The sequence below is a fragment of the Canis lupus genome, chromosome 23, assembly GCF_003254725.2.
Source record: "Canis lupus dingo isolate Sandy chromosome 23, ASM325472v2, whole genome shotgun sequence".
Classification (NCBI taxonomy): domain Eukaryota; kingdom Metazoa; phylum Chordata; class Mammalia; order Carnivora; family Canidae; genus Canis; species Canis lupus.
Window position 1 is genome coordinate 38,685,672 of NC_064265.1, and position 27,578 is coordinate 38,713,249.

A 27,578-nucleotide genomic window follows, 5' to 3' on the forward strand; every position below is an offset into this window, starting at 1 on the left:
TAAAACCCGCTCCTTTTGAAATTTCTGTTTTGGGAAAATCCATTGCCATATATAATACCTGACATAAGTGTTCAATAAAATTGGTTGTAAGACTCAGTAAGATGCATACATACCTTCTGAGAACTAATGTTCATCACAAAGGCAGTCTGGGGGCTAGGGTGAAGAAGGGAATAGATGGCAGAAGGCAGTGGGTGAGGATTTCTTTTAGGGATCTTTGCTTTTGGTTTTATTTAAAATGAAATAGGCAAATAATATTTCTCATTTGTTTACATTTAATTGAAGACATTTCTTTGTTAAAGTGTATGATGTTTAATTTTTTGTTTGTTTTGTTTTAGATTCTTATTTGAAAACCAGACACCAGCCCATGTTTACTATAGGTGGAAGCTTTATTCTATTCTGCAGGTAAGTGGAATCAAAACTTTGTTAACTTTAGCTCTGAGATATTTTGCCTTTCTAATAACATTCTGGACATTTATTAGGGAGATTCTCCAACTAAGTGGCGGACAGAAGATTTTCGTATGTTCAAAAATGGGTCTTTCTGGAGGCCACCACCATTAAATCCATACCTGCATGGGATGTCAGAAGAGCAAGAAACAGAAGCTTTTGTAGAGGAGCCCAGTAAAAAGGGAGCACTTAAGGAAGAGTAAGAATTTTTTCTTTTCCTGTTACATATTCAGAAAAGTTGCTTTAATAATCGCTTTAATTAATGGTCTTACTGAGATGTTAGCCCTAAAATAAAATGTTTTTTCTTTTACTTGTGTGAATGATTAAAATATTAACATTTCTCATCATGTGCTATGTAATTTGAAATGTCCTGGCAAGTATAAGTGTGTGTCCTTTTGACCTTTTTCTCTCCTTTTGATAAAAAACCTTCTAAACCTCTCATCGGTTGGTGGTGATCTCTTAGCAATGATTCTCTAGCAGTGAAGTATTTGTGATTCTTACAGAAATTATCTTGGGACCTTTAGAATTCTTGGCTCTCTGAATGCAACATTAAAGAAGAAAAAATTACTGTAGAGCTTTGTGAAGTCTGATGGTTGGTTATGCAGTCTTTCCACAAGAGTTTGCAGTGTGTGGCCACCATGAAAACATATTTGTTAGTCTTCAGTTCAGTCAGCATGGGTACAGTGAAGTTAGTCTGGTTTAAGAAGCAGAAACAAGTACTATTAAGTATTAAGAGGAAGTTCTGTATGCTTCATGGGAAAAAATCGGCTAAAAGATTGTGGCGTATGCTCTGAATACTAGCTGCATTGATGCATTGTTTGTAAAAGCATTTGCTAATGCAGAGCTATATGTATTTGAAACATATTTGCTTCTGAAGAGGTATTTTCATCATTACTTTTGCCCAGGGATCTGCAAACTCATCCTGTATGTTAAATCTGGCTGTCTCATGTTTTTGTAAACAGACTTATTGGAGCACAATCATGATCCCCCCTACCCCCTTTATATGTTGTCTATGGCTTTTTTCATGTTAATAGCAGTGGAATCAGGTAACTACAAGAGAGACTATATGACCTGTAAAGCCTAAAATATATACTGTATGATCCTTTACCAAGTTTGCCAGCACCTGCTTTAGCCTGTTCTATTTCAGAAGTGCTAAAGTAACTGACTTCAAAAGAGAGTGAAGAACATGGAGGCCTTTTTTTTTCCCCCCACTGTAATGGGGTAATAGGACTGGGACACTCTCAAACATTCTTGAAACAAATGCCCATAATTTAAAATTTACTTTATTTGTAAACTAAAAATCACTGGAATCCTTTATTCACAAAGGAAATATTCTTTCCCCATGAGCTCTTCAAAGAAATGTATTCTATTTGGGGGATTTAAATCAGACTTAACACAATTTAGTCTTCAGAATTTTATCCAACTGGGCTTTAAAGAAATTAGTTTGTGAGCAGAAACTATAATGGAATTTGAAATTTATATCTGTAAATATTTATAAGCTAAAAACATTTGTATTCAGACAGAGGGACAAATTAGAAGAAATCCTACGGGGGTTAACTCCAAGGAAAAATGATATTGGAGATGCAATGGTTTTCTGTCTTAATAATGCTGAAGCTGCTGAAGAAATAGTGGATTGCATTACTGAGTCATTGTCCATCTTAAAGACACCCCTCCCCAAAAAGGTATGGAAGTGATTTCTCTTTATGGAACATTTAATTAAGTAAAAGAGAGATAATAGTTGATTTCTTTTTGGATTGAAATTGGTGGTTTTTTTTTCTGTTTGTTTGTTTTGTTTTTGCATGAAGAACTTGACTGAAGAGATCTTTCCCATGTAGTCTTATTTTCCTCCTCTCTGGGGAAACTTGTTATGTTAATTCTATATACAGGTTATCAACAGGTTGAAATGTAAAGAAGTTACATATTTTATCCCTGCCAAAGTAGTGGCTTTGGTAATGTTGAGTTTCTTATAACTTTTCTAATTAGCTGTTTTTACTGTAGCTAAACATTAGCCTTACACCACTGATTGCAAAAAAATTTCAGTATTGAATTTTTTCTAGATACATTATTTGCTGCTGGTTTTTATTTTTAATCTCTTTTATGTTATCTTTTGGTATTCTAGATTGCCAGATTATATTTGGTTTCTGATGTTTTGTATAACTCTTCAGCCAAAGTTGCCAATGCTTCATATTATAGAAAATTGTAAGTATAATGGTGTAAGCTGATATTCCTGAAATAAAACATTAAGGGTAAGGAATTAAAAAAAGAGGACTGTTCTGTTAGTTAATAGTCTCAGTAATAAATAATTTGAATTTTTTCTTAGTTTATAGAATTTTCTAAACAATTTGCTGCATTCATTAAACCACTTTAATGTATAGAAAGTTTTCATATCAGTTTCTTGATAAATTATACTAGAACAAATAAGAGTTAAAAAATAACTATTTTTATCGAACATTTAGCCACTTGTGTAGTAAATAAACGGAAACAATAGAAATAGTGGCAGGCATAAAGGAAGAGACCAAAGACAGAACATGAACTGTTTGTAAAGCTATGTTCTCTTTTGATCATCATTGTATTGGTGTAGTTCACTGTGATTGTTTTCCGAGGCAGTAGGAAATTATGTTGCTCTCTTGTAATTAATATATACTTCCTCCTCAGAGTTCCTTTTTGGTGTTTATGAATCAGGGAGACTTTTCTCCAGAAGTCGATGCTGAAATGACATTTGGAGATATGAGTCTTAATCTTAGCTCTGTTATTAGGTTTTTTTTTTTTTTTTTTTCTTTTTCCCTTGGACAAGTTACTTTTCCTATATTATAAAACAAAGAGGTCAGTTTAGGTAGCAGAAAGTATCCTAAATGTAAAGTTCCTTGTTAATCAAGGGAACTAATTTTTTGCAGGAGAGTAATTTAGGTTAAGGCATTTAATTACAGTTTTAAGGATTAAGACACCTCGTTCTTGATTTTTTTTTTTAATTTATTTTTTATTGGTGTTCAATTTACTAACATACAGAATAACCCCCAGTGCCCGTCACCCATTCACTCCCACCCCCCGCCCTCCTCCCCTCGTTCTTGATTTTTAAAGAATTACTTGATTAATTTATTTTTAAGGTTTTTTTTTTTTTTAAAGTTCTAGAGAGGTTTTCATTGGCTAGCATGCTGAAATAGATACGGATTTTTTGAATAAATTCTATTGTAAATATATATTATTTGAATTTCAGTTTTGAAACAAAGTTATGTCAGATATTTTCAGACCTCAATGCTACCTATCGTACAATTCAAGGCCATTTACAGTCTGAAAACTTCAAGGTATGTTTATTGTTTTATTTTTTCCCTAGTGTTAAACGGGGTAGGGGCTGGCAAGCACATTGGAGGGTTAGAAAAGTACATAGGACAAGTCTAAGACACATTGTGTATTTTTCAGAAATTATTGTTTTAAAATTTACTGCCATTTTATCTTTAGTATCAAAAATGTCTGAAAGTTTGAAATATATTATGTAGTGTTACTTGATTGGGTGTTTGTTTTAGTTTGAAGTGTTTTGTTTAAATGTTTTAAATATTAGTCTTTTCACAAAAAACCATTCAGAATATCACTTGTTTTGAATGGTATGTATAATTTGGCTGGAGTAGGAACATGCTTTTAGCTATTCATGTTTAGAAAGTATATTTAGTTATTTTTTATAATCTTTTAGCTGTGGACCAGTGTTAAGAAAAGCCAAACAAAATACCTTGCATGTAATGGAATAAATAGATGCTATTTTCATGGGAGGAAGACTTCTATTAAGGAAATTTTCAGCCTGGGAAGATGCCCAATGACCCCATCATTTAGGGAATTTAAACAACTCCATTTAAAAATTCTTTTACTTTAAATTTTGACTGTAAATCAGAGCTTATAGAAAAGTTTAGAGATGGGACAGAGGAAGAAGTATTAGCCAGAATCAGGAAGTATTTCATTGGACCATAAAGGAATTCAGGAATATCAAAACTACCTTGATACCTAATTTTCACAAATGTCTAAGGTTTTATTCCCAGAGTGTGGCCTCATGTGTACCACTAGTGATATGGGACATTAATCTTAGGTGGTCAAGAACCAAACAGTTACTGTTTCTTTTTCATTATACTTATTTCTAATTTTATTCCCTTTTAGTTAGGAGGTGACATTGATTTTTTAAAAATATAATGATAGTTATTTTCTGTTAAGGATGTTGGTTTAAAGCAAAATTCAGCAAATTGTGATGGCCATTATCCTGAGATAAAGTTTGAGATATATTGCCCTAAATAATAATTCATTGTCTTTTTCCTATTTATTTAGCAACGGGTAATGACCTGCTTCAGAGCATGGGAGGATTGGGCAATTTATCCAGAACCATTTTTGATCAAACTACAAAATATTTTCTTAGGACTTGTAAATATTATTGAAGAAAAGGAAACAGAGGTGGGCACTCAATGTCTTTATGTGATTATTTTAGAAATGTTTTCTGGGAATGCAGTGGGTGTGTGGTATGTTACAGATGTGAGTAGCATTTCTTTGTGAAAAATATCTACTATTTACCACTAACTTGTGGATTTTTGTTGCTGGAATTGCTGGAGCCCAGGAGATGAAATGATGTATAACAGGAATTACCTGTTTTGTGATCTTATGTGAAAACTGGGTGACTGGGTTTCTTTCCTTCAATCTTTGTGTTTTTGTTTTTTTCTTTCCTCCAATCTTTTTTTTTTTTTTTTTTTTTTTTTTTAACTATTGAAGTACAGTTGACATGCAGTGTTATGCTAGTTTCAGGTATACAGCATAGTGATTCAGCAATTCTGTACATTACTTAATGCTCACTCTGATGAGTGTAGTTACCATACAGTGTTATTATGATAGTATTATCAACTGTGTTCCTCATGCTGTACTTTTCATCTCTGTGACATTTACTTTATATAACTGGAAATTTGTACATCTTAATCTCCTTCACCTATTTTGCTTCCTTTTGGCAACCGCCAGTTCTCTGTATTTACGAGTCCCTGTGTTTTTTTGTCTGTTTTGATTTTCTAGATTCCATATATGAATGAAATTATATTGTCTTTCTCATATTTCACTTGGCATAATACTCTCTTGGTACATCTCTGTTGTCATAGCTGGCAAGAATCCATTCTTTTTGATGACAGAGTAATATGTATGTGCATGTACATCACATCTTATCCATTCATCTGTCAGTATACAGTTGGATTATTTCCATATCTTGGCTATTGTGAATAATGCTAAGAAAAAAAGTAGGAGTGTATTTTTTTTGAATTAGTGCTTTTGTTTTCTTTGGGTAGATACCCAACAGTGGAATTATTGGGTCATATAGTATTTCTATTTTTAATTTTTTGAAAAATATCCGTGTTTCCCACAGTTGTATCAATTTACATTCTCACCAACAAATGGTACACGATGGTTCTCTTTTTTCCACATCCTTGCCGACACTTGTTATTTTTTGTCTTTGATACTAGCCATTCTAACTGGTATGAGATGGTACATCTCCTTATGGTTTTGATTTGCATTTCCCTAATGATTAATAATTTTGAGCCTCCTTTCATGTGTCTGTTGATAATCTATGTTGTCTTTTGAAAAAATATATGTTCAGGTTCTTTGCTCATTTGTTTATCAGATTATTTGCTTTATTTTGGTGTTGAGTTGTCTAAGTTCTTTATTTTGAATATTGATGCTTTATTGGGTATATTATTTGCAACCATCATCTCCCTTTGGTAGGTTGCTTCTTTGTTTTGTTAATGGTTTCCTTTTCTGTGCAAAAGCTTTTTATTTTGGTATAGTCCCAGTAGTTGATTTTTGCTTTTGTTTCCTTTCCTGAGAAGACATAGCTATAAATATGTTGCTAAGGCCAGTGCCCAAGAGATTACTGCCTGTGTTTTATGCAGTTTTATGGTTTTAGGTCTTGTATTTAGGTCTTTAATCCATTTTGAGTGGACTTTTGTGTATGGTGTAAGAAAGTGGTTTGTTTTTTGTTTTGCATGTGGCTGTTTAGTTTCCCAAGCATTTATTGAAGAGACCCTCTTTTCCACATTGTATGTTCTTGCCTCCTTTGTTGTAGATTAATTGACCATATAAGTGTGGGCTTATTTCTGGGTATTTTTCTCGTACTGTTCTGTTGATCTATGTATTTATTTTTGTGCTGTCTTGTTGGTTTTGCTTTTTTTTTTTTTTTTTTAAGATTTTATTTATTTATTTTAAAGAGCAAAGAGCATGAGCGGGGCGGGGGGAGGGAGAGAAGTGGAGGAGAGGATAAGCAGACTCCCTGCCAAGCACGGAGCCTGCTGCTAGCTTCAATCCTATGACCTGAGATCACGATCTGAGCCAAAACCCAAGAGTTGGACTCCTAACTGGCTGAGCCACCAGGTGCTTCATTACTACCTTGTTTTGATTTTTATAGCTTTGTGTATCTTGAAATCTGGGATTGTGATACTTCCACCTTGTTCTTACATTGCTTTGGCTATTTGAGGTCTTTTGTGGTTCCATATTTCTGTGAAAAATGCTCTTGGCATTTTGATAGAGATTGCATTTAATCTGTAGATTATTTTGATAGTATGGACATTTTAATAATATTCATTCTTCCAGTCCATGAGTCTGGAATATCTTTTAATTGGTTTTTTTAGTCTTCAGTTTTTTCATCAGTGTTTTATAGATTTCAGAATATATCTTTTACCTCCTTGGTTAAATTTATTCCTAGGTGTGTTGTTTTCTTTGGTGCAGTTGTAAATGGGCTTGTTTTCTTAATTTCTCTATCACTTTATTAATTTGTATATAAATACAACAGATTACTGTATGTTAATTTTATGTCCTGCAACTTTGCTGCATTCATTTGTTCTGATAGGTTTTTTTGGTGGAATCCTTAAGCTATATATAGAACAGTGTCATCTGCAAATAATGACAGTTTTATTTTTCCCTACCAATTCAGATGCCTTTTATTTATTTATTTTTTAATCTCATTGCTGGACTTGTAGTGCTGTGTTGAATAAAAGTGTTGAGAGTGGACATTCTTGTTCTATTCCTGATCTTAGAGGAAAAACTTCAGTATTTTATCATGAATATGATGTTAGCTGTAGGTTTTCATATATGGCCTTGATTAAGATATGTTCTCTTTAAACCCTATTACAGGAGGGACCTAAAGAAACAAACTTATTTATGCTCATCATTGTATGCTTGATGTCTTATATGGTACCTGGCTTTAGCAGACACTTGGTAGATACTTCATAAATAATGAAAGAATGACTGCTTCTTTGTCATACAAGAGGATAAATTATATCCTAATTATGTCCTCATATTTTACCTGGGAATATGGATATCCAGCTGGTTGGTTTGTGCTGGATTGCAAATTAATCTTGTAGCAATATGACTAGTAAGCAAAGGGGAATATTATAGCAGTTTGTATGTTTCTGTAGGATGTACCAGATGACCTTGATGGTGCCCCCATTGAGGAAGAGCTTGATGGTGCACCTCTAGAAGATGTGGATGGAATTCCTATTGATGCTACTCCCATTGATGATCTTGATGGGGTCCCTATAAAGAGTCTTGATGATGATCTTGATGGAGTGCCTTGTAAGTTCACATTTCAAACTGATGAGCTAATAAGTTGGATTCCAAAACACTTTTATATCTATGCATGCTGATAATGGAAAAAGCTTAAGGTGTCAGTCTTTAATTTTTTTCTTTTATATCTGACTTTTCAAAATTCAAATACCCTGTTATATGTTTGACTCTGCCAAGAAAAAGCTTTCTGGTTACATTTCTTTTTGGGGATAGTCAACCTCATATAGTATTAGTAAGTTTCTGTTTTGTGTTAATTGTCAGGAAAAATCTTGTGCTCAGTTTTATTTATAATCCCAGATGCTTTGTTTCATAAGTTCTCTTTTTATTCATAGTTTGTGGGTTCAGTTTTCCTAGATGTCTAGAATCATTTTTGGAAATAGGAAGTGTACACAGTCTTTAGCACATTTGAATTACATGAGAAGATTGAACAGTATAAGAATTGTATAGTTTAATAATTAGGTAGAGATAATTTTTTTACTGCCCCAACTTTTCCATTTGCTTGAAATCATACCTTGTATATTCTGAATTGACATATATGTTTTAAAAATTGGACCTTAGGTGCAGAGAATTGGATTAGTCCTAATTCTTGTTCTTAACACTAGTCCATGTGTGGCCTTATTTTATTATTATTATTATTATTATTATTATTATTTTATTTTACTTTTTATAATATAGTGAAATACACATGGACTACTAAAGTCATCCCCTAGTAGTCAGGGCTAATGGCTTATCTTTCCTTAATAGTGGATGCAGCTGAGGACTCAAAGAAGAATGAGCCTATATTTAAAGTTGCCCCATCAAAATGGGAAGCTGTAGATGAATCTGAATTGGAAGCACAAGGTGAGTAAAAGTACAATAAGTATTAAGATTTTAAAAATTGAGTATTTATAATTAATCAGTGTGTGTTTTCTTTTTGTATTTTAGAACATTTTAATCTTAGGACCCAGAGTTACTATATTTTGTCTAGTGGCTAAGTATTCATCATAGTTGCTCTTATAGTTTTCATAGATCTTTCAGTTTGGATGCTTTGAGAGTAATCAGATAAATCACTAAACACTTTTGGATTAAGGCAATTTAATAGAAAATGTAGATGGGGAAGGTATACCTCTTTGGAAATCTGCTTAGAGGTCAGTTTTGGAGAAACCAGACTTTGATCCTCCTGTGATGCTTGACTTGCTAGATGCAGTAATTTAGATCTGCCTTTCCTACTTTTGGACATGTGTCCTTAGTGTTTATAATCTGTCGTTGTTAATATTTGTAGATTCTAATTAAGTAAGTCTTACCATCCACTACAGAAATAAGAATGATAACATTACTTTCACTTCATGAATTTGAATAAAATTATAGGAGTAAGGAAAGAAATTTAGTACGGAGAAATGGCTATTCAAAGAATAGATAATTGTGGATAACTTCTGTAATATAGACTTTGAATTCTAAAGCTGGGCTTCTATGCTACTGCAAAAATGCTAATTTACCTTATGGAATTACACCCCCCTTTTTTTTTTCTTTCGTTCAGCTGTAACAACTTCTAAATGGGAGTTATTTGACCAGCATGAAGAATCAGAAGAAGAAGAAAATCAAAAGTAAGAATCTAAGTTTCGAATATACTTAGTTTCTTATTCCATATATGCTCCCTTTTTCATTAGGTATACTTGAAATAATAGTGAAGAGGAAAATTTCACTCTTAAAAAAACTTGAGAGGATCATTTTTAGTTCGTCATTGTTTATCCAATGAATAAAGAGCTTTTGGTTTCTGGTCTTGATGGATCTGGTTTCTCTTTGCTTCTGAGTTGATTTTTCTATGCTAGGTGTGTATAATCTCACAGGGTAGTTACTAAATGGTCAACTGCATTTATTTCAGATCTTTGTTAACAAGTGTTGTTTGGCTCCGCAAAAAGTGATTTTTTAAATGTGAATGGGAAAGTTATGCACTTTTTATTTGGATTGTACTTTGCTAAGAAAAACATTGCATTATGGCCATTCTGTCATTTAAATATAAACATCTCAGAAGAACTAAATAATATAACTAAAGAATAAATAAAAGGAAAAAAAAGCTTTAACATACAGAGAAATTATAATTTTGAATTTTGCTCTTTGATAATCACCCCAAGATTATTGTTTCTTTTTTAAGATTTTATTTATTTATTTATTTGAGAGAGTGAGAGAGAGCATGAGTAGAAGGAGAGGGAGAAGCAGGCTTCCCACTGAAGAGGGAGCCCAATGTGGGGCTTGATCCCAGGACCTTGGGATCATGACCTGAGCCGAAGGCAGATGCTTACCTGCTTAACCGAGTGAACCACCCAGGTGCCCCCGACCCTACCCCAAGATTGTTTTTGCATTAACATTGAATGTGATTATAGGAATACTGCTCCTGGTTTCTCCTGGCAAGTTTGTATTGGTAGATTTTAGGTAGAACTTGATACTGCTTTAAATCATTGCAGGGAACTTAATTTTATTAAATGGGAGAACAGATGAGTTCAGGAACACAAAGCAGAGGTTTCTGCTTTAAAAAAAAAAAAAATCTTTTTTTTTTTTTTTTTTATGGTTCTCAAATGGAAAAGTGAACAAAGGAAAGTTTCTTTTAAGTCCCATTTGTATGGGACTTATGGATTCAGAAAATGGGTATTAGTAGCATTTAGATTGCTAAGGGAATGTGATTGATCAGCATATGTGGGAGCACAATTTGATATGTGGAGGAAACTTGGCAGCAGTGATGTTTTCTAGAAACATTGAGATGGTCAGAACAAGTCAGCAATGATTATGACAAAATACTTGCAAAATGTAGATGTGGTTTGCTGGTGAAAATACTTCTCTATGGGTGTTTAGGAGTACAGGAATTGAGACAATCGAGTTTGCTTTAAAACAGTGCTTTAACCTTTTTTAATCTCTACAATATCATTATTAACATCTTTCACCATTGTAGCATCACTGGCTTAAAATAATTATGTGCATTTATGAGATAATTATTTAATTTAAGGGGAAAGAAGGTAGAGAAGGCCATTGCAGAACTTAAGATATTTCTTCAGTTGGTTTTGTTTCTAAAGGTATTAACTTTTTTTGTATAAAGTCGGTATTTATGTTAATGTTTGGAATGTGACTGTATTTTAGTGTTGACAGAATAATCATGTTTATACAGTGAGGCCTGGATCACTGGAAATATAATTTTTATTTTGGATTTTTCTTAAGAGTTCCAAATAAATCATGATAACATAAAAATAACTTTATAAAAGTACAAAAGCAAGGAAAAGGTATATTTTCTCATGTAGAACTTTCTGGTCCTTGAAAATTTTTTATGCCTTACTACTGTCCTCTAGTGGCTGAATCCAAAATGCCATTTTGAAACTAGTAATTCTTTTTTTATGGCAGAAAGGGAATTTAGCCCTACTATTATTTTGTAGAAAACTTCCAGATACTAATTTAATTTCATTTATAGTGAATATTGTATGGTTTTATAGACTTGAATTTCCATTTCCTTAAAAGAGTAAGATGAAGCTGTGATGAGATCTGAACCTAGAACTGGTAACTAAGAGCTAAAGTCAAAACCAATTAGAACAGACTGCTTGGGCCCTGAAAAATTAACATAGCAATTGTAAAATGAATATGTATTTTAGATTATCAAGTGTAGCTCACTTTAAAAGTAAATATGGTTAATGATTCGTGTCTTGCCATCTAGATTTTTTTCTCTGTATATGGAAAACATGTATTCTCTATTTTAAACATAAATTGTATAATACTGCACATACTATTCCAAGACTCCATTTTTCACTTAAGTGTCATGGGCATTATTCTGTGTCAATCCATAGTTAATCTCTTCTATATTTATCTGTAGTTGAAAGCATTCAGGAAAGTGTACAAAGATGTTAATTAAGGAATATTTGAATTTGAAAAAAATTTTTGAAAAATTGTAAATAACAAGCTGGAATTGGTTAATTCATTTCCGTTGCATAGATACCACAATGTAATTAATTATGTTTTATCCTTTTTGAGTGACTCTCTCCAGAATAATCCTCCAGCAAACCTCTGTATTTATACATACACATGCATATATAGTTTAACCATTTAAAAGCGTCTGAAACACTTGTAAAAAATTTATGCACCATAAAAGACAATTGTGATTAAAAAAATTAACTAAAAACTGCATTTAGGAAGTTTCTGATAAATTAATGAGAAGTGTTATAAAATATTTATTTCTAAAAAGAATATAGTTTTTAAAAGTTATTTGCTTTTACTATTTTCTTCTTTAAGCATTGTAGTAGGTGTACCTTTATGTGGTACTAATGATTTGTGGGGCTCTGAGAGTATACAGTTTGTAAAGCATTTTAGAAATGTTCTGGAAAGCATTTTAGCAATGTTACCTTTGGGTAAGAAATTACAAAGCTAGTAGCATAGTCTTCTCTTAGTACCATGTTTCTGATTCTGAATTGCCAACACTTTTTATCTGCCTTGCTTAAAATTTTCTCATCAGTGTGTGAGTTCTTTTATCAGTCTCTCAAATAATTAATTTTTTGGAAAGAATTTCTTTATAATTACTTTTACATTATTATGAATAATTTTAAATATGTACTGAAAGGATTCCTACTTTGGCAGAATGTGTTTAGTACCCAAATACCAACAAATAAGGTTCATATATTAAAGGGAAAATGGCATGTTTTCTAGGCTGTGCCAGTAATGTTAATGTCACAATATTATTTGTAAAAGGAATTTTGTTTGCATATACATGAATATTCTGAGTTTATGTGTGAATGACTTGTTTTGCACAGATTTGACATATGTACACACCAAAGCCCTGTACCAGAGCATACAACTTTTTAAAAAAAGATTTTATTTATTTATTCATGAGAGATTGAGAGAGAGAGAGAGGCAGAGACACAGGCAGAGGGAGAAGCAGGCTCCATGCAGGGAGCCCGACGTGGGACTCAATCCTGGGACTCCAGGATCACGCCCTGGGCTGAAGGCAGGCACTAAACCGTTGAGCCACCCAGGGATCCCACAACTTTTTTTTTTTTTTTTTTTTTTTTTTTTGGGAGTGTCTTCATTTATGTTTCAGGAACATTTTTTCAATCCTAGTCTAGCAATGAAGTCCACCAACTTTGCACACAGTTGCTTGCCCGTTTCCACTATACTGCTTCTGGAGGGATAGCAGATTTTTTCTTCTTTGTATCCTTACTCATGGTAATCACTTAGTTTTTCGTTTTCTTCTTATCTGATGTACAACCAGTACAATTTTCAGAATCAACTCTGTTATGAGTACTAATGTATGATAATATTTAAAATTTGTACATTGCTTTATTCCTGGGGTTATGTGCTAATTTAATTAGATAAGGTCTTTACATGCTACCTTGTTTCATAGTTAACTGTATGATACAAACTCATGTATTTTCTAGTGTGTGGCTCTGCTGAAGAAAGAGTAATAAATATGTTTGGCTTTTTTAACGATAAACTTCCTGAAATTGAACTGGAAAAGTATGGGGAATCATTGTCTAATATTCGTTTCACTTAACACTGTAAGGAAAGTTTGTTGCTGAATGAAAGGCACACAGATAACATCAACATACACAGAATTCTTTTAAGTGATTATGTTGAAGTTTAGACTTTTTAGTGGAAGAAACATAAGAGTTTTACGAAAATTGCTTGTTATTTGGTAAAATACTTTATGGAAATGTTTTAGTGATGAATTGGACTCTTCTGTTTTGTTAATATTATTTATGGTCTAAGGCAGTAAAATATAAAAAAGCCAGACTGTAAAATGTAACATTTTTTCTGCCTTGACATACAATATCTTCTGCTTATTTCCAAAGTCAAGAAGAAGAAAGTGAAGATGAAGAAGATACTCAAAGTTCCAAATCAGAAGAACATCATTTGTACTCTAACCCAATCAAAGAAGAAATGACTGAGTCCAAGTTTTCTAAGTACTCTGAAATGAGCGAGGAAAAAAGAGCTAAACTTCGTGAAATTGAGGTTAGTATTGCAGTGAAGTTGAAACTATACTTCACTGGTCTTCTGTCACTTTTCCACTGACCTAAGTTCCCCTCTTGGCATCATTCCTTTGCATGCTGTGTTCTCTCTGCTTAGAAATCTTTATACCAGCTGACTTCTAATAGGCCTTTTAGTTTAAGCATCCCTTCTCTCCTGCTATCCTTCTTTTACACTTCTGCATTTGCTTACCTCTTTTTACTTTCTCTTGTGATTTTACATGTATTGTGGCTTGTGTTTTATTTCTCTGTTCTTAGCTTGCTTGTTTAAGGTCTTCTTCCCTACTAGGCTGTGATTTACAGGAGGAAAGGGCCATGTCTGTTGTCTGTTCATCATCATTAATACAGTATCTGGCACATAGGAGATCCTCTGAAGATACTAATTCTTCTAATGAATAGATTACATTTGGCAATATGAAGTCCCATTACATTTGAGTGTACATAGTATGTAACAAGGAAAAGTAAGATATTTTCTGGCACATTCAAATTATGTGTACATTTTATGACAGTGGGTCCATTTTAAGTGCCTGCATCCTTTTGTGATGGGGAGAGTGAGCGTTAAGTGGGACTTAACAGTAAGAAGGGGAAAACTTATGGGAATGAGTCCAAACTATCTCAAGCAGATTTTTCCCTCCCTCAATCCCCTCTTCTTTTTCAGTGCCTTTTTTTTATTACCAAAAATAGTCAGACATATCAGGAAAGGCTGTTGTAATGGGAACCTTCCTCATTCCTTGCCCCAAGGAGAAACATTCCTGATAAATATTGGTATAGATAGCAGTCAGCCAGTCTCAAAAGTGTATATGAGAGTGTATTTTAGGTCTTTATCTGTTAATTTAATTAACAGTATTTTGCATGCCTATTATGTGTCAGGATTCTTCCTCTTACTACTTTATAATATCTACCATAGTAGTTACCATATTTCCAGTTCTCTAATCACTGTTGGGCTGTTACAGGTTTTTGCCCAACTCTTTCTTGGATATCACCAAGCCAGAATGTTAACAGGGAAAGTATTTTTTTTCTTTTAAGATTTTATTTATTCATGAGAGACATGGAGAGAAAGAGAGAGAGAGAGGCAGAGACATAGGCAGAGGGAGAAGCAGGCTTCCTTCAGTGAGCCCAATGCGGGACTCAATCCCAGGACCCCCGGGATCACATCCTGAGCCAAAGGCAGATGCTCAACTGCTGAGCCACCCAGGCGTTTCTAAAAATATTTTCTTGATAATGAAGTTACCCCTTTTAAATGCCAAAACAGACTGTTGGATAGTTTTTAAATGTTACGTTTCCTTATTGGCTTAACGAGAAGAAAACCACATAATTTGGCTTTTTGGTAACTTAGATGGTTTTTGTGAACATTATTATTTCCACACTGTATCTATATATGTGAGAGAGAGAGAGAGAGATACGCATCTACATACACACATTTCCATACTTCCTGTGCTCCTTAATAATCTGGCCTCTCCATTGTTACTCAGTGCTTGTTTCTCTTGTTCTTTTAGTGCCTACCTCTCACAACTTACTACCCTTTTGAGATTTAGATGGTCAACCAAATCCCTAATTTTCAAACCTAGGTCTTGGTTTCATTTTGAATTTTTTTTTTTTTTTTTTAAGATTTTGTGTATTTTTTTGAAAGAGAGAATGAGCAGGGAGAGCAGCAGAGAGAGAGGGTAAAGCAGACTCCCAGCTGAGCAGGGATGTGCAGGGCTCGATCCCAGGGTCCTGGGATCATGACCTGAGCTTAGGTAGACGCTTAACCAGCTGAGCTACCCAGGCACCCCTTGGCTTCATTTTAGAGTTACCTAATTTTTCTCCATTGTTTACTCTGAGATTTAGTTGTGTGGAATAAAGATTCACTACTGGTGGCAAATGTGAACTAGAACTCAGGGCTCATGAGATTCATTCCTGTACTCTTTCTGCCCCTATATTTGATCCAGGATCCATGTGCTCTCCACCTCTGCCTCCAGCATCCTCTTAAGTTCTTGTTCTTAGTCCTTCTATGTCCTTCCTTAGTTCAATAAGGAATATATATGTGTGTGTGTGTGTGTGTGTGTATATATGTATATATGTATATACACATATATATAAAGTCATTGTTATAATGTTTGTTGTCATATTACTGTATATTATTACAGCATATTGTATACTGTAGTTTTTCTTTTGAAAGCTCTTCTATAAATATATTGTAATAAAAATGTCTATAGTTGAACATTGATTGCCCTGTATTATAAACAGTGAAACCTTTAAACTCTGCAGCTCTGTATTTGGTCCTACGTGAACTGTAAAGAATGCTGCTTTAAAAAAATTATTTATCTTCTTGTGTTCTGCCTGCTGTCCTGTTTTGTTGGAGGTGTGCTTGCATTTAGCAACCTTGCCTTTCACATTTGGGGAGCCATATAGCAAATTCATTATCATTGTGTTGAGAATAATAAGTAGGTTCTTAAGGGCATGAGCTACAGTTCGTGGGTTTTTGAGTCATCTCATGTGACTGTGCAGATAGCATGTGGGCCCATGTCTGATCACTTGGATCTGCATAGTTGGGCTCATCTAGCAAGTGGCCCTCCCATGAGGGAGCTTTATGTTGACTGAGTCCTAATCAGTTACTACTTTGCTGTGTTTATAATTTTCTTTTTTAAAACATTTATTTCAAAGAAAAAAAATTTTTTAAAGGAGCAAAGCACTGCTTGAAAAGCTACAGTGATGAAAATATTTATTTTTAAAATGTCTTATTTCACAGCTTAAAGTTATGAAGTTTCAGGATGAATTGGAATCTGGAAAAAGACCCAAAAAACCAGGCCAGAGCTTTCAGGAGCAAGTAGAACACTACAGAGATAAACTTCTTCAACGAGTAAGGAATAATAATGCATTTTCCAAAGATACTTGTTTGACTACCTACAATATTGGTATATTGGTATACTTAAGGAAAAGTATATCTCATTACATCCTTTGATGTGTAAAATGCTGAATACTGGTAGACAATTAGGAACATTTGAAATTTGATATTTTACTATTATTCCAACTTAGAAAAGGGTCTTAGAGCAACAGCACACAGTTTTATTCTGGATATACTACCTGAGGACTAGAAAATCTGCTAAAAGCATGCTTTCAGAATTAAAAGGCCTGATATGAAGCATCAGCATTTGTTGTGACGGTAAAACACCAGCAGCCTTCAGAAGTGGCACAAAGACAAAGATGGAGTTAATTTAGGAAGCTCTATTAGGACTCTTTTTCCATTGTTTCTGAAGAAGGACACCAAGTGGTAGAAATACCTCATCAGTGAATTTTAAGCCTCGTATTCTTTATGCATAAAAAATATGTAGCGATATACAGAGAATTTTAAAACAAGGAAGCCCACATATTAATTGTTGGAAGAATCCAGGAATTTTATTGGGACTGCTCTTAATTTTTATCTGTATCTTGACTGTCATTACAAAGAAAACTACATAGAGAAAGAACAACAAGCTAGAACAAAACTTAGAATCACTAAAGCTATTAACAGCGAACTGGTGATGGGAGCAGTATGGTAAAAGACCTTAAGCGCTGTGCAGCGCCATTGCTGGTGCAGCCCTTTGTTGTGTACTCCTAGACAAGGCACTGAGCCTGTATTTCACTGTGAAACTAAGTTGATAGTCTCAATTTTGCAGGAGTGTGAGATAATAGCTACTATTACTCTTTTATTGGATTAAATTGTTTAAAATATTTCACGTATTTTAACTAGTTTAATTCCTATAAATTTATTAAACAGGAAAATATATCCAGATCACTAGAGGAAGACAGTGTCCTCTATATTACTCTTTAATTCTGTACTCTGTGTTTTATTTCAAAAAAAGAAAATGAGATTTTTTTAAAAGATAGATCTGTACTCCATGAGTCCCTTTGGAATTGGTGGCAGGTATTTGATCTGCATGGAGGACTACACCTTGAGATACTTACTGATCCTGATGGTGGTAATGCATGTATTATCATTTTAATCTCTTTGCATTCCACAATTGTAACTGGAGAGGAGGATGTGTTTCTTGAAGGTATACACCAGAGGTCAGCAGACTCATCACCACACAGGCCATCACCTCATTTTAAATGAGCTTAATGGAACACAGCCATGCCCCTTCACTTATGTATTATCGATAGTGGCTTTTGGCCTATTGTGACAGAGGTGAATCTTGGAACAGACTGAATGTGGTCCACAGAGCAGAAAATATTTACTGTATAGTTCTTAACAAAAAATATTTGCAGCTTCTGGGATAGGCTTTTTATCAGCTACCAGATAGCTTTCTTGATGCATACAAATCTTAGAGAAATTAAATTCCTGTTTATGAAGAACTAAGTTGGCTTTGTGAGTTCATTTGCTGTAGCTACTCCCTTAATTATATTATTAACAAATAATTTCAAGTGAGGAGTGGCAATTGTAGCAGTGGGAGTAGGCAGGTAGGTCATCTTTCTGGTTTATATAATTGTATAATCATGTGGTCAGTACTTTTATAAATTAGGATTTAAAATTTCCAATAAAAATGGTAGTTGTTACTAATGAGATCTTCTGATGGATGATTAATGTGACTATTTTTCCTATTCAGTCTATTGCTTTGGAGAGAACTCTCTTTTGATTAAATCAGCGTGCTATAGAATCGCTGCTTACTGACTGTTCTATTGTAGTCTAAGATAGAAAGGTCAATGTATTGTTGGCTTTTTCGTTTTTTCTTTTGTTATTTTAGTGGAAGGACAGAGTTAGTAGTTAAGAGTCCTGGCCCTACAGCTTGGACTCAAATCCTGACTACACCATCCAGTGTGACTATGAACATGGTACTTAATCTTCCTGAGTCTCATTTTTAATCTCTTGAATGAGGATAATAGTAATATTTCTAAAGATGTTTTGAAGTATTACATGAAATGGTATATAGAAAATTGTTTAGTAATTATTTGGTCTATGATAGGGATTCAACAACTGTTTAGCTGCTGTCACTGGTATTATCACTCAGTATAAGTAGAAGAAATAACTAGTTTTCCTGGAAGAGTAGGTATTTTTAAAACAATGTTATTATACCTTTAGTAGTGATTTAAAAAGTAGTTAAAATATTATTGCATAAATAATTGGTATTTTTTTAATGACTAAATATTCTTTCTTTAAAAAACAGGAGAAAGAGAAAGAATTAGAAAGAGAACGAGAAAGGGATAAAAAGGATAAAGAAAAATTGGAATCTCGATCCAAAGACAAGAAAGAAAAAGATGAATGTACTCCAACAAGGAAAGAAAGGTATACATTTCTCATTTAATACTTACACTGCTTTCAAGTTTTGAAATGATGTTTAATTTTGTAATCTTTTCATCCCTGATGCCAACAAACTGGAAAAGTATTTTTTCATGATAAACATGTTGGGCTCCTGCCTGTGAGAGGCGGAATTAACTGAGAAATGGGACAGTTAGTTGGCACTTTGTTAATTGGGACATCATCCCATTACATGGTTCGTATGGTACCTTAGCCTTAGTTAAGTGCAAGAATTCAGTTACCATATTAGATATCAAACCTAAGGTTTAAATAACTAAACAGGCTTGCTACATCCTCCTTGTTGCTCCAGTATAAGCTTTTCTTCTGTGCTGAGGCTGCTGCCTTTGTAACCTTGAGTCTCCCAATCCTGTCTAAAAGCAGTTTGTGTACATAAGCCATAGGGACTCGCTCCTCACTTTAAGTCTTCATTCTTTTTTTTTTTTTTTTTTTTAATTTTTTTTTTAAATTTTTTATTTATTTATGATAGTCACAGAGAGAGAGAGAGAGGCAGAGACATAGGCAGAGGGAGAAGCAGGCTCCATGCACTGGGAGCCCGATGTGGGATTCGATCCCGGGTCTCCAGAATCGCGCCCTGGGCCAAAGGCGGGCGCCAAACCGCTGCGCCACCCAGGGATCCCTAAGTCTTCATTCTAATCAAAATTGTTTCTCTTTTAGTTTTTATTTTCACATTTCTTAAATATCTCATTTAATAGAGAGAATTGCTTTAGTTAACTGAGATTTTCCTAATAACCAAGTGAATGCAAATAAATTCTGGCTTAGTTACTCTACAGGTAATTACAAATAACATAGGTATACTAATTGGTTAAATGCTAAATTACCACTTGTTTGTTTTTTATATTTATTATTTTGTTATACTGTGAGATTTATAGAAAAGTTGCAAGGATAGTATAAATAATTCCTAGATATCCTTCACCCACATTCTCCAAATGTTGAAATATTTCTACTTCTGCTTAATTTTACCCCCTTCTTTTTCCCTCTTCCCAACCATTTAAGAGTAACTTGCCAAATGATGCGCTGTTTTCTTATATAACCACAATAAAAGTTAGAGATTGGAGGGTTAACCTTAAGAAAACACTGTTATCTAACCAGAGACCTTAATGAAATTTTATCTATTGTCCCAGTCTTCTAGCTAAAGAATATCCAATTAGTTGAATCCAGTTTTTGTTTTGGTCAACCTATCTTTAAGACTTTCTTGTTCTTTATAAAGGGCTTTGAATGTTGTTGTATATAACATTAACAAGGCTAATGAATGTTGTTGGATATAACATTAATAACATTAACAAGGTTAATGAAAATAAAATTAGTGTAAACTGATAGGAATTAATAGCTAATTTAGTAGAAGGAAAATGAATACCTGATCCTTTGCTCACTTATGGAATATTTTGGGGGCTTTGTTTCATAGGAAGAGGCGACACAGCACATCCCCTAGCCCATCTCGCAGTAGCAGTGGTAGACGAGTGAAATCCCCTTCACCCAAATCGGAGCGATCAGAGCGTTCAGAAAGATCTCATAAAGAGAGCTCACGGTCCAGGTCATCTCACAAAGATTCTCCTAGAGATGTTAGCAAAAAGGCCAAAAGGTAAATGCAAGTTATTTTTTTGTAATATTTCAAATGCCAGTTTCGTTGTCATTGTACCAGTTTTTGAAAATAATTTGGCTGGCAGCCATTTTTTAAGGGCTTTAGAAAACCAGAGAAGTATACTTTCATTTTAGATTATTCCTTCCCACCTCCCTACCCTAGTCTTCTCATGACTAAAGCACAAGGCGGCTTCCAACAAGTAAAGACCAGCCAAGAATTTTAAACATTATATCCAGTGTTTTATGTGGACTAGATATAGCTGCTTTTACTTTTCATTCTGTTCCTCAGTTTCTATAGAATATTCTTTGATTTTTGTCAAGGCTGAGAGAAAGATAACATTACTTTCTTCCTCCTGCCCCTGCATCTTATTAGCAGGTTCTTGGGTAGAGACTTGTGGAAATAAATACCATTCTTCAGTGGGTAATTTAGTGTTATATACTTTTTTCCTTATAGTTCCAGAAAAATGGTTAAGAAATGTTTTATTCATTTGGTGTTATATAGTGGAATTTTCCTGAGAACTAAAACTGCTTTGTATCCTAAAAATTTATTTTTGTGAGCATTTCTAATAAAATTTTTATAAAATAAATTTTTCCTTTTCTTATGGCATTTGTTTTGGTAATGTTCATGAGCTGTACTTTACAGAATTATGGTATCTTAAATGATTGCTTTGAATGATATGCAATAGTCGGTGTTTTTTCCTTCAAGATAGGCTGCAGTGCTGCTGTGTTTTAAAAATTTTGTGAATGATCTTAGATGCCATTTTGAACTTTATCTTGTAGATTTAGAGGTTCAGACTTTGGGGCATATTGGTAACCTGGGGAGCTTATTAAAAATGCAAATTCCCAGTCCTTACCTCTTGGGATTTTGATTAAATAGAGCAGTGGTAGGTCTCAGGAATCTGTCTTTTTTTTTTTTCCAAAAAATTAATTAATTAATTAATTAATTAATTATAGTCACACACAGAGAGAGAGAGAGGCAGAGACACAGGCAGAGGGAGAAGCAGGCTCCATGCACCGGGAGCCCGATGTGGGATTCGATCCCGGGTCTCCAGGATCGCGCCCTGGGCCAAAGGCAGGCGCCAAACCGCTGCGCCACCCAGGGATCCCCAGGAATCTGTCTTTTTAAGCAAGCACACTACTAATCATTGATGCAGTGCACAGGTGGTACAAAATTGTGTGTGTGTAAAGTAGGCAAAGTATAAATTCAGAAAGTTTACAACCTTTTTTATTTCTGACTTTCATTGCGCTCTCTTAAAGATCATTTTAGATAATTAAAGGATAGTCCATTTTGATTATATGACTTTGATAAATTGTTTTTGTTTCCTCAGATCACCATCTGGCTCGAGGACACCTAAAAGGTCTAGGCGATCACGGTCTAGATCCCCTAAAAAGTCAGGGAAGAAATCCAGATCCCAGTCCCGATCTCCACACAGGTCTCATAAAAAGTCAAAGAAAAACAAACACTGACATAAATTTTTAAGATGCTGTCACTTATTGGAAATGCAGTTTTGTTTTGTGCCTGAATGGTCTGTTTTTTTTTTTTTTTTAAAAAAAAACAACAAAAAATCAAATGAAAGAGCATTCCTGGATTTTTTGTTTATTTGTTTGTGAATGCATGTGTAAACTCATGAGTAACTGCATCTGTAGACCTGTCATTGTTTTATATTGTATAAATTACTTTCGTTGTGGCTGTTTCTCAAGATGAAATTTTTATTGTGCTAATGAATTTCATCAGAAATGTGTATAATGGATCTGCTGGCAGTAGTAGTATTTTGTTTTAGGATGTTGTGACTTAGCAAAAATAATACAGATGTCTTCCCCCCTTTTGTAGCTTTGACAATTTGAATTAGATTTCAAATAAAATCTGAACAGAAAACTATAATGTTGTTTTTTTGCCCTATTGGTGACATCAAGTCCCTTAAAGTCCTACCAAGTGAGTTCAGCACTTCTGTTGTGTTTCTTATACTTAATGCACTTTATAAGCTCCATTGTTCAAGTAGCTAAAGTTTTATATTTACCAAGATGACTATCAAAATTAAGGGACCTGAGACTCCTATTAGGTAGGGTTGCCAACCAACTTTTTCAATGAGGTTATCTTGGGTAATAGTAGTACCCAGAGATCAAAAGACTAGGGAAAGGTGTCATGGTCTTTTTTGTTAATGGAATGCCTGGCTAAAATATTTTTTCTTTCATCAAAGAAGCAATATGATTTCAGTATACTCAGCCTATGTCCTGAGCAACTACTTATTTTTAGGGAAAAATTTAATCTCCATCTTTTGATTTCATCTTGTATCATGAAAGAAGTTTATTTATAAAATAAATTTTCTAACAAGAGTTGGCCATAGAAGTTTTTTATATGATAATTGCCCTTTTATAGCTCTTGGTAGTTTATCTTTCAAACACTGGTATCAGTATATTTCTACAAAGTTCTGTTTAAAGCACCTTAGTTTTTTGTTTTTTTCAAGAATTGAGTTTTAGGTTTAGTTTAAGTAAAGCTTAAAAGTAAAAATAGCTTTCAGGAAACTTAACATCTAATGGTTTGTAAATTCAAGGTGCAAAAAGTTGATTTAAACAATTTGCAGAGTTAAAATCTGTTTTATAATGGGAATAAAATTGCTACAGTGTGAGGAAGAAATAAGAAAACTTGTATAATGTTGATCATAATATTGCTATCAATATAATGTCATAAAGGGTTATGTAGACTTGAACTGATATTACTACTATTTGTGAATCTTTCAGCTTTTCTAGACACTTTATGCTGTGGTTTGATGTCCCCCCTTCATCCCCACCCCCTTAATAGAGAAAGTAGAAAACCATTATAATAAGGGATTGTTTTGAGTAACCTTTTTAAAACTATATTTTCATGTAATTTTACTTGATGTTACCTAGTTACAAAATTACGCTGTACCAATGATTTGGGGAGGAGGTTTATTACCTGAGCAGTGAGGCGTGCTATTTCCAAATTGGGGAAAACCTACAGCAGCTTTACAAATGAGCCAATCAGATTATTTGACTTAATAGTTCTTATCAACATGCAATAATGTTTGAAAGTTATTCCCTTATTGTTCACTCTTGTTTGACCATAATGTTAGGGAATGTTAATTCCTAAATGTTGCTCAGAATAATTAAACATGAACATTTGGTGCTGGTTTTTAAAAACCTACAGATACAGCCATTTTTAAAGTAACATGCTTTTTTTTCCTCTGTTCATTGCCTGGAGGGAGGGGAATTTTATATATTACCTTTCTGTGCAAAAATAATGTTGAGTTGCTAGTGATTTGGGCATTCCATCATTAGTTGGTATCTAGTATAGCTTAGAAATAATTGATCAGGTAATGTTTTTTTTCAGTCAAGTTACAAGGAATGCTTATTTCTCTCTAAGTAAAAAAAAAAATATATATATATATATATATATATCCTGGAGAAGGAGGGGTGAGTAGAAATTGTTAGGTCAGTTTTGGGTGCTTATTTGTAGTATTTTTGCTACTGTAATGGAATTTAGCAGTTCTTTTAATTTGGATCCAGATACAACAAATATCTTACAGAGGAAAAGACTGGCTTCCTTTTGGGGAGGTGGGTGGGGATTGCTTAGGCTTGATAGAGTATATAGTCTCTAAAGTTTGCTAATGTGTGTATTAGATTATATTGGATTTTTTTCTGGAATTGCAAATGGTATTGTTGCATAGGTTATTTCCAGTCTTAGTGAGAAAATATGTAGAGTAGATCTGTTTAATTCTTCATGGATTCTATGAAAGCTTAACAGGATGAGAAATTGGTGAATTCTAAGGTGGGAGATACTTTACCATTTTTTAAAAATAGCATATTATTCATCTGTTTTGCATCTAAAGAACACTCTTCATTAGATAGCAGAATTTCTACAAGTTGACTAAGATTTTTGTAGGGTAACTTCCTAGTTAGGGGAAATACCATGCTCCAGCTCTGTAATAGATGGTTATTATGCTCTACCAAGTAAGAAGAAATCCTCTGTTAACCTACTCTTCTTACAAAGGGCGTGGCTTAAACTCTACCCGCTATCCTAACATAAGAAACAGGGATTTCTTACCAGGTTAATACCATTTAGTCTCCTTCTCCTACACTGAGAGAAAGTAAATAAATGGTGGTCTATTTCTTACCAAAGAGAGACCTATGATTGAAAAGGATCATGTTTGTTTATCTTTTCTTTGACATTGTATTTCATTATTACCATTAGTAAGCATATGGACATTTCTAAACTGTAACATGTTGAGAAGTTAGAGATTAAAGAACTAAAACAACAAAAAGTCCTGACCCAAAAGAATGCTTTTATGATGCTCAGATTGTTCTTGGCTTTTCTGCTAAAGTTTGCAGAAATTACTATACACTGACCTAATTTTTCTTTATTGCAGACCATTCCTGTGAGCTAACCCTGAGACTTTTATCCCAATTAAAGAATCTTAGAAGAAATACTTGCTTATGACTTCTGTATTTTCCCCCAATTTTAATATTCTTGAAAATATTTTTAAGAAGTTCTAATCATGATTTAAATTTATTAGACATTTTCTCACACATTTGCCTTTGTGATCACATAAATTCTGACGTTATATGGCCATGATAATAGCCTATCATTATGATTATTAAAACTGAGAAAAAATAAATCCCTGTATTGCCAAAGTGACGTAAGCTATTCTAATGACCACAACAGTGTGATTTCCTCAACAGAGAAGGTTGTTTTTAAAAATAAATAGTACCGCTTTTCTAAGACTGCATTTATGAAATAGCTTTTTTCTGTTTCCTTTTATACTTTAATGGAAAAGCTAGTTACAGAAAATACAGTTCAGATAGTATTGAAGACACTAGTATAAAAGAACATGTGACTGTAAAAACTCACAAAGTGCTTGGTTTCTTTGTATTTCACATGCAGGTTTTAGGCAGATTGTAGGGGGTATTTAATTTGTTACCCTTTTGGCTTTCTTTCCTCCATTTTTGTCATCAACTTCCCAGGACTTAGATATCCACAAATGCAGATCCCAGGGGAAGTGTTGTGATGATAGACTGAAAGGTGGGAATGTGCTGCTGTTCAGAGTGAGCCATGTTCCATTGTTGAAAATTCAATGCCTCAGTGTTTATTCAGTACCACCTCATGGAGCTTCAGTGTAAATGGATTATGTGTATAATTGGTTATTTATATAGTTTTGTAGATCTATAGATAAAATGCCCTCATTCATTTTCATGTAATTGTGCTTGGAGTATTTGTTTTATCCTTTTTACTTCAGCAGGCTCCTGTACGTTATATCTCTGGTGATTTGAAATATCAGGAAAGACAGTTTTTCAGGAATGAGAATAATATAGTTGAACTCAGCTCAGCTGAAATCTTTTGCAGCAAGACAATTTCTTTTGGGTGAACTGATTCCATAATTTAGTTACTCTTGATGTAAGGATTAAGTTTATTGTGGAGCTGCTTTCCAGACTGTCACTTTATAGTTTTTCTACATAAAGATTATATAGTTGCAAAGGTTGTGGAATTTCCCTTTTGTTGTTGTTTTTTGACTTTTAATTACTTTAATAAAAATACGTTGTTTTCATAGCAAACTTTAGCCTGTTCATGTAATTTTTCTTCATGTAGTTTTTCTAATGCAAGTCCAGTAAACCATGTCTGGTTATCAGCAGCTTTCTCTCAAGTGGAATAAGTGATGTGTCACATTTATCAGTTGTAGCTAAAATGTTACATTTTCTATGTTTAAACTCTAATAAAATATTTTCATGATAGATGATTCTCTTGATCAGGAAATTTTATGATTGGTTTCCCCTTTTTTGAAGAGTTATTTTGTTCCACCTTATTTCGTTGGGGAAGATTTCAAACATAAAAAACATAGAATGAACATTCCAAATATCTATCAACCTGCATATATGTATCTCCGAATGTTTTCTTTTTAAAACTGAACATAATCACAATATCATTACCTTAAAAGTAATCCTTTTGTTTCTTTTAAAGTTTTAAGGTTTTTAATTGTGGTAGAATTGTCGTACAGAATTTACCATCTTAACCATTTTGGGGTGTATAATCCAGTAGTGTTAAGTGTGTATTCACATTGTGCAACCAGTCTCCAGAATTTTTCATTTTACAAAATTGAAATTATAACAATAAGCAACTCTTCATCTCCTTTCCACCCTGCAACTATTTTACTTTTTATTTCTGGGAGTGACTACTCCAGATAAATACGTGGAATCATACAGTATTTGTCTTTTTGTGACTGGCATAATTCACTTAGCATAATAATGTCCTCAAGGTTCATCCATGTGGTAGCATGTGCATTAGTTCTTTTTTTAAAACCTACTTTTTCTTTAAAGTTTCTCTATTTCCTTACAGAATTTGAAAAGGATTTTCCCAAATGGCACATTAGCATTTTCTATTTTGAGTAAAAACTTCAAAAGAAAACAAAGTAATACCAAGTATATATGCCAACCACTCCACACCACATTCTTTACCATTTTTATCACTTTCTGTGCTGTTCTTTTTAATGGTTAGTATAATTTCATATTTACATTTCATAGCATGGGGTACAAAGTATACTTTCAAAGCAAGCTGTGTGACTTTGAAATTGTATTAATGACCATACTCATGCTTTTTTTTCTTTCTTTTTTTTTTTTTTTAGTTTTATTTATTGCCTGCTGAAAATAAAACTTTGGCATTTAATAAACACAGTGTTTGGATTAGATACTCATTTGCCACAAAGAAGAAAAAACCTATTCTCATTTAAGTTATT

At 33.6% G+C, this 27,578-nt stretch overlaps 1 protein-coding gene across 6 annotated transcripts in view; it reads left to right on the forward strand.

The window, feature by feature from the left end:
- The window catches only part of LOC112661217 (U2 snRNP associated SURP domain containing), a 54,342-nt gene extending 27,757 nt beyond the window's left edge, over positions 1 to 26,585 (forward strand). For all 6 annotated transcript variants that reach the window (XM_025449127.3, XM_049099591.1, XM_049099592.1 and 3 more), the window contains 14 exons: positions 336 to 402; positions 480 to 643; positions 1,964 to 2,126; positions 2,564 to 2,643; positions 3,659 to 3,746; positions 4,750 to 4,872; positions 7,863 to 8,019; positions 8,755 to 8,850; positions 9,527 to 9,593; positions 13,809 to 13,968; positions 16,714 to 16,824; positions 19,106 to 19,224; positions 20,660 to 20,836; positions 22,164 to 26,585. In XM_025449127.3, coding sequence (XP_025304912.1) covers positions 336 to 402; positions 480 to 643; positions 1,964 to 2,126; positions 2,564 to 2,643; positions 3,659 to 3,746; positions 4,750 to 4,872; positions 7,863 to 8,019; positions 8,755 to 8,850; positions 9,527 to 9,593; positions 13,809 to 13,968; positions 16,714 to 16,824; positions 19,106 to 19,224; positions 20,660 to 20,836; positions 22,164 to 22,302 — 1,711 coding nt within the window. In that variant the 3' untranslated portion in view covers positions 22,303 to 26,585. The remainder of the gene's footprint in view (positions 1 to 335; positions 403 to 479; positions 644 to 1,963; positions 2,127 to 2,563; positions 2,644 to 3,658; positions 3,747 to 4,749; positions 4,873 to 7,862; positions 8,020 to 8,754; positions 8,851 to 9,526; positions 9,594 to 13,808; positions 13,969 to 16,713; positions 16,825 to 19,105; positions 19,225 to 20,659; positions 20,837 to 22,163) is intronic.
- Positions 26,586 to 27,578: the final 993 nt, after the last annotated feature.